Here is a 6,000-nt window from a genome sequence, read left to right as displayed (position 1 = left end):
CTTGATGCAGAAGACTGGGGAAAAATTTATGGGGCGGACACCCTCCCAGCTGTTCCTGCCCCCGGGCAGAGCGGAGCAGGCAGGGGAAGGGCTCGGGGGCGGCGGCGCCTCCGGGGCTCCCGGGGCGCTTGGGGGGCTGGGAATCCTCCCGGAGGGAAGCCCGGCTGTTCACGGGGCGGGCCGGGGACGGTGAGAGCGCCCCTGCTTTGCTTCGGGCTGAGCGGAGATCCCGATGCGATTTTTGGGAAAGCTCTGTGCGTGCAAGCGTCTGCTGCGCTTTCTGAGGAGTCGGCAGAGCGGTAAGGTGGGCTTTGCTCCCACGAGTTCCCTTTCGGGCTCTTTCCCCGCTCCCTCGCCACTTTATAAGGGCCCACCAGCATCCCGGAGCTTCGAGAGTGATTGTGTCCCGGGATGGTTCTGGGGATACCCAGACTGGAGTGGGGGCTCTGCCAGGACCACCCCTGGGAGATGCCGTGTCCTGGGGATGGCTCTGGGGACACCCAGACTGGAGTGGGGGCTCTGCCAGGACCACCCCTGGGAGATGCCGTGTCCTGGGGATGGTTCTGGGGATACCCAGACTGGAGTGGGGGCTCTGCCAGGACCACCCCTGGGAGATGCCGTGTCCGGGGAATGGTTCTGGGGATACCCCTGGCAGGAGACCCTAGGCAGTAGCCGCCGGCCTCTGCGGCTCCGGGGTGCCGTGGAACTGCGACCCGCGCTGAAGCTTGAAATGCAATCCACTCGAGTGATGCTATCCCCGGTTTGGGGTTATATGGGGGTCGTGGGCGCTTGTGCTTTTTGTTATTGCATGAGTCAGGTCTTGCATGTGCATGTGGTCATTCCTGATCATGTCTGATCTCCCAGTATTAGAAATTAGTTAGGATGGCTGAGGAATAGTGTAAGTTGCTGAGGGGGATTCAAGTGTTGTCTGGGACATGAGGAGATGTGTAGCCGGCATTTTTTGTGTAGGTGTTCCACCGTCCTTCCCCTGTAGAGCTGTCCGTGGCTCATATCTCCTTTACCAGCACAGATCCCTGCCAATTCCCCCACCCTACCCTTGTGTACCAAGTCTCATTTGGGATAGTTAGCTCACGGGATTTTGAAATTCATCACACCAGCACATTTTTTACTGTGAAAGTGAAGCCTGTGTGTAGCATTTTCTGCTTCCTTTACACCCACAAACTCAGAGTCTTAAAAAGCTTCTGCCTCCTCAATTCCCTGAAACAGAAAATGGGGCCTCATGTATCAGACCAAAGAATAACCATCTCAGTGCTCCTGTAGGAAAAGAACAGCTGTGTGCAAAGATCAATAAACACCACCAGTTGCTTCCAAAGTCATAAAATGGAAAGACTCCACAAAATCAAACGTGTGGCAGGGGACCCTGGCTCCAGACACTGCAGGAGAACTCCTGGGAAATGCAGTAATTAGTGGGAAGTCTCAGACTTGTTTTCTTTCAGTGGTTCCATGCATAAAAATATTTGGTTTAGGAGATGAAATCCCAGTGGCAGGAAGAAATACCTATGAGAAAGGAAAGCTTGTTTGTGCATAATGCATTGGAGAAATGGTTCATGAATGGTTTATGTCAGTGAAAATAAAACACTCACAATGCTGCCAAGGCCACAGACCTCAGGTGAGCTGTGTATGTGCTGGCTGTATGTGAGCTGAAAGTTTCTGGGGCTACTTCCGATTTTTTCACTCTTAAAAAAAAAAAAAAAAAAGAAAATGATAACGTGTTTCAGTGAAATTTTCTTTTTTCTACCTCCCTTTTTACATTACTGTAGCTCTTTGTTACTGTAGCTCTTCACTCCTTTGTTTAATCTGCATATTTCCCTAAGTTTTCCTTCACTGCCAAGAGAGAGGAATCATTTGGGAAGGCCCAGCTTCTCCTTGATGGTTTTCTCTTGCCTCTCCAGGTCACCACTTGGAGGCCCCTCTGTCTTCATAGACCTCTCCTCCCACCCCTTGCTCTCCTCAGGATGTGATGGTCCTTCCTCATCACACTCACATCTCCTCCAGCCCGGTTCACTTCTGCTCTCCTACCTGGATCCTGCTGCTGCTTTCATGCTCGCATTGGCCAGCCTGTGCCACCTCCTTCCAGCTCTGTCACCACTTTGGGGACTGTTGTTTTCCCCAAGCCTTACCTGAGAGCTTCCTATCATAACCAATTTCCTAAGGAATGCCACAGGTTCCACAATGATGTCCTGTAAAGGAGAAAGAGCTGCCTGGGGTTCTGGATATTCTGCCAGGCACAGTGTGCAGAATTCATGCAGAGCTCTGAGTTTATTTACTCCACACAAGTGCCTGTAGAAGTACCCTATGATTCCCCTGCCTGTACAGAGTTTAACATGAGAAGGGTTGCTTTTCTTTCCTTCACATTTCCTCTTGAAGATTTTTGACAGCTGTGTGCCCCTGAGCTTGGGCCTTGAGGTGTGATTGAGAGACAAATTAAGTTTTCTAAATGGTTATAAAGCTAAATCCTAAAATTAGAATAATTTGTGTTGTGTAGGAGTTTGAATACATGTGAAAACATAACAGTAGAATTATGGCAGTAACTTAAAGCTCTTCAACTTAACTAGTGGGGATTTGCAAGAGGATTGGAAGCAGTGAGTGAGACCCTACATTCCCCCCAGATGCAGTGCTTGTTCCATACTGTGTGCCAGGGCAGTCAGTCCCTCCTGCCACTTCCTTCCCCAACTGTTCAGGCCCCTAAATGGAAGCCTGCAGACCTGCAAAGATGTACACCTCGTGTGTTATGTCACTATAACAGTATTAGTAGTAGAGTGTGCCTGGCTGACTTTACTGTCATGGCCAGTGGTCTGCTTTGAGTCTCACTCCTGTAACCTTTTGCTCTTATGGGATCTCATCCAAAGCTCTCTGAATTGCCATTCACCTTGGTGGGCTTCCACTCTAACTCACTGCAGCTAATATCATAGATAAGAGCTCTGGGATCGAGTTCTTTGGTTCTGCCTGAAATTAGTATAAAGTTCTAAGATAAACTCTGAGTATCCCTTCATCCAGACAGCCAATACAGATATTAAACACGGCTGGCCCCAACAGCAAGCCCTTGGAAACACTGATGACCACCTGCCAGATGGACGCACATTCACCACCACACTCTGGCCTCAGCCATGTAGCTTTTACCCAGTAAACAGAGCACCTGTCCATGCCATGAACAGCCAGTTTCTCCAGGACAAAGATGTGGTAGATACAAAATCTTGACTGCACTGTGTGGTGTGGACACTTGTCACACTCTGAACTAAATTCCTTGTTGGAAATACAGGAGTCGTGGGAAGCTCTAGGAGAGCCATGTGTTTCTGCCTAAGGACAGGGATTTTGTCTCATGGACATGGTGGGCTATGCCCCACATCCCAGGATGTGCACATGCATAGCAGCAGCATGTCTGAGTGTCTCATTGCCTCTCTGCAGCCTCTGGATGGAAGAATGAATTGTTTGAGCAGGTAGGACTCACAAGGGAATGCAAAACCAAGTTAGTTTTTCCTTGCCCTCTTCTTTCATGCCCTTGCATGAAATTGATGGGCATAATTCCTGAAGAAATGGAGCACCAATTCGATGCACTTCTCAGGGAAATGAGGATTTCCTTGTAGACATTATAAATCCTTTCCAAAGGCTTCTTTCTTTTTGTTGATTAGTACAATCAGCAAGCAAATCTTGAATGAATAACAATCAAATATGCCAAAGTTCTCAATGGCTTGTTGCCTTTCTTCCAATTTGCAATTGTCGTTCCTGATGGTGGCATCATATGTCATCTGTTCTCTGAGGGGCTATAAATCTTCCCAGACAATCACATATTTAATTACAAGTTTTTGTTTTTCCTCTCATAGAATACCAACATGTCCCATGAGGTTTGAAAAGAACATTGTCTATTTACTGTATCTGTTTTAGTCCCTGTTTCTCCTGCAGTTTTTGTCTTTTAAATATAACTGTCCTTTAGATTCCAGCACACAAGGAACAGAGTGGTTTGCCAGTCCTTGATGCTGCTGTCTCTGCATATTCTGTTTTCAGAGTCCTAGAAGAACATAAGCAGCATTCATTTCCAAGAATTCATGAAGAAGCTCTGATAAACTAAAGCTGTTACTCAGAAAAAAGTTGGTACCTCTTAATGAGTTGCATGAATGTTTTTCATATGCAATACTTAAAGGGAAGAAGATAAAGGCAAATTATTTATGGTAATTTGAACCTTTTGATGTGATGGTATCATAGATATTTCTGATTTTTGATGCAGTATTTTTGTCTATTCCCTGCCCAATTAATAACTTAAAATACTGGAACTTTTTTTTTCTTAAAGAAAGTAATAGCCATGTAAAAGTAGGTCAGCAGGTAGGTGATCCACAAGTTTTACATTTCATGACATAGTGTCATTGTATTCTATTCAACACAATAGTAAGTGTGGAAGACATAAGTATTTGTGGGGAAATCTAGGAGTTGGAAACCATAATGCTTTTCCTGCCTGCTGTGATATAGCAGACTGCCATACCTGTATGTGTCCCAGCTGAGGGGAAAAGGTCAAGGGCTGCAAGAAGGACTTGAATAAGGCCATGGAGGGTTTTAATTAGAGGATTTTAACAAGCTTCCCGACTAGATGAGAATTACAGCTGTGGCTGAGCTCCTTCAGCAGCATAGAGCAGCAGCAGCAGCAGCAATCCTCCTATGCTTCATGAAGCGTGGACAGCTTTTGAATGGCAGTTGTGTAATGAATTGATTTAGTAGGGGGCTGGCTCAACACCCTTTTCTGCAACTGTCAAAAGCAGCCCCATCTTCAAGGAAATCAGTTTGTATTTTGCACTGCTGGGGCAGCAGATAGATCATTTGCTCCTGGAGAGACCTCTGGTTTTATAGGCCAACATATTCAAAGACTAGCCAAGACAATGTAAATCCCCACTGTGTAAAACTAGTAACTCAAATTGCACAGTCTAACCATTGACATGTTATTTTTAGGCTTTCTGGTCTGCTTCAGATTTAAGCAAATTATCTGGCACAACTGACCAATTAGTAAAGTGAAGCAAAAAGAAAAATCACACAAGTTTGAATCTGCTGATTAAGAGATTTTATTTCTAGTTGTGACAAGTTTACCATTCTATGTAGAGATTTAGTGGCTGGCATCACTTATTAAAAGAGAAAATTTTTTTCCTGCATGAAATCGTTCTTCCCTAGCACATTGTAGAATTGCAAAATGCTGAGACAAGCATGTAGCCAAGGAGAGAACCTGGCTCATGTCAGGGTCTCCTTACAGTGTATTAATCTAAGAATGCTTTGATGGATTACTATATACACACAAGGACAAACACACACATACAATGTTCATGACAAAACACTGGTACCAGATGTGGCAGGTAGATAATGAGAACATGAAGGGTATTATGTTGTATTGGTTGTAAGTCTTCCCTTTGACCTTCCTGGAAGAGTTTAAATAGCTCCTACGTGTTAAACCTTACATGCATGAAGTGAGGTGTGACTGCGGATATCAGGGCTTTGAGCAGCTCTGTGCTAGGTAAGGCAGAGACTGGAAGATCTTTGCAGCTGTATTTGTATCATTTGCCTGTGAATTTTGGGCAAAAAAGCAGGCCAAATTGGTTCTTTGGGCCATACATACCAATCTTCTGTAAAAGAATCCATGAGGTAAAAAGCCCAAATAGTTTTTGCCCTTCCTCTGAAAACAAAAATAAAAATCAGGAGGAAATAACTAAGCTTTGAGCATCTCATTTCAGATGAAAATGCCAGGCTGAGAACCTATACGGCAGAGGAAAATTACAAGCCTTTCTTTAGAGAAAAGGTATCTAGTGGTGATAAATGACTAGGGATTATTGAAGGAAAAAGTTCATGGAGGAAAAAATCAGTGAAAGCTACTGAGTTCTCCCCAGTAGGGAACAGTCTGTATCAGGAAGAAGCAGGGAGGTAAACTGTCTGTGACACAGAATTCATTATCTCTACAAAGTTTATTTCTCTATAAAAACCTTTACTTTACAGTAACTGTGTTTTGTG

At 45.1% G+C, this 6,000-nt stretch overlaps 1 protein-coding gene across 1 annotated transcript in view; it reads left to right on the top strand.

The window, feature by feature from the left end:
- The first annotated feature begins 209 nt into the window (after positions 1 to 209).
- SPATA13 (spermatogenesis associated 13) overlaps positions 210 to 6,000 on the top strand; it is a 71,542-nt gene continuing 65,751 nt past the window's right edge. The window contains exon 1 of the mRNA XM_056516480.1: positions 210 to 304. Coding sequence (XP_056372455.1) covers positions 233 to 304 — 72 coding nt within the window. The 5' untranslated portion in view covers positions 210 to 232. The remainder of the gene's footprint in view (positions 305 to 6,000) is intronic.

Source organism: Oenanthe melanoleuca, chromosome 1, assembly GCF_029582105.1.
Source record: "Oenanthe melanoleuca isolate GR-GAL-2019-014 chromosome 1, OMel1.0, whole genome shotgun sequence".
Lineage (NCBI taxonomy): Eukaryota > Metazoa > Chordata > Aves > Passeriformes > Muscicapidae > Oenanthe > Oenanthe melanoleuca.
This window is presented reverse-complemented; position numbering and strand designations above follow the sequence as displayed.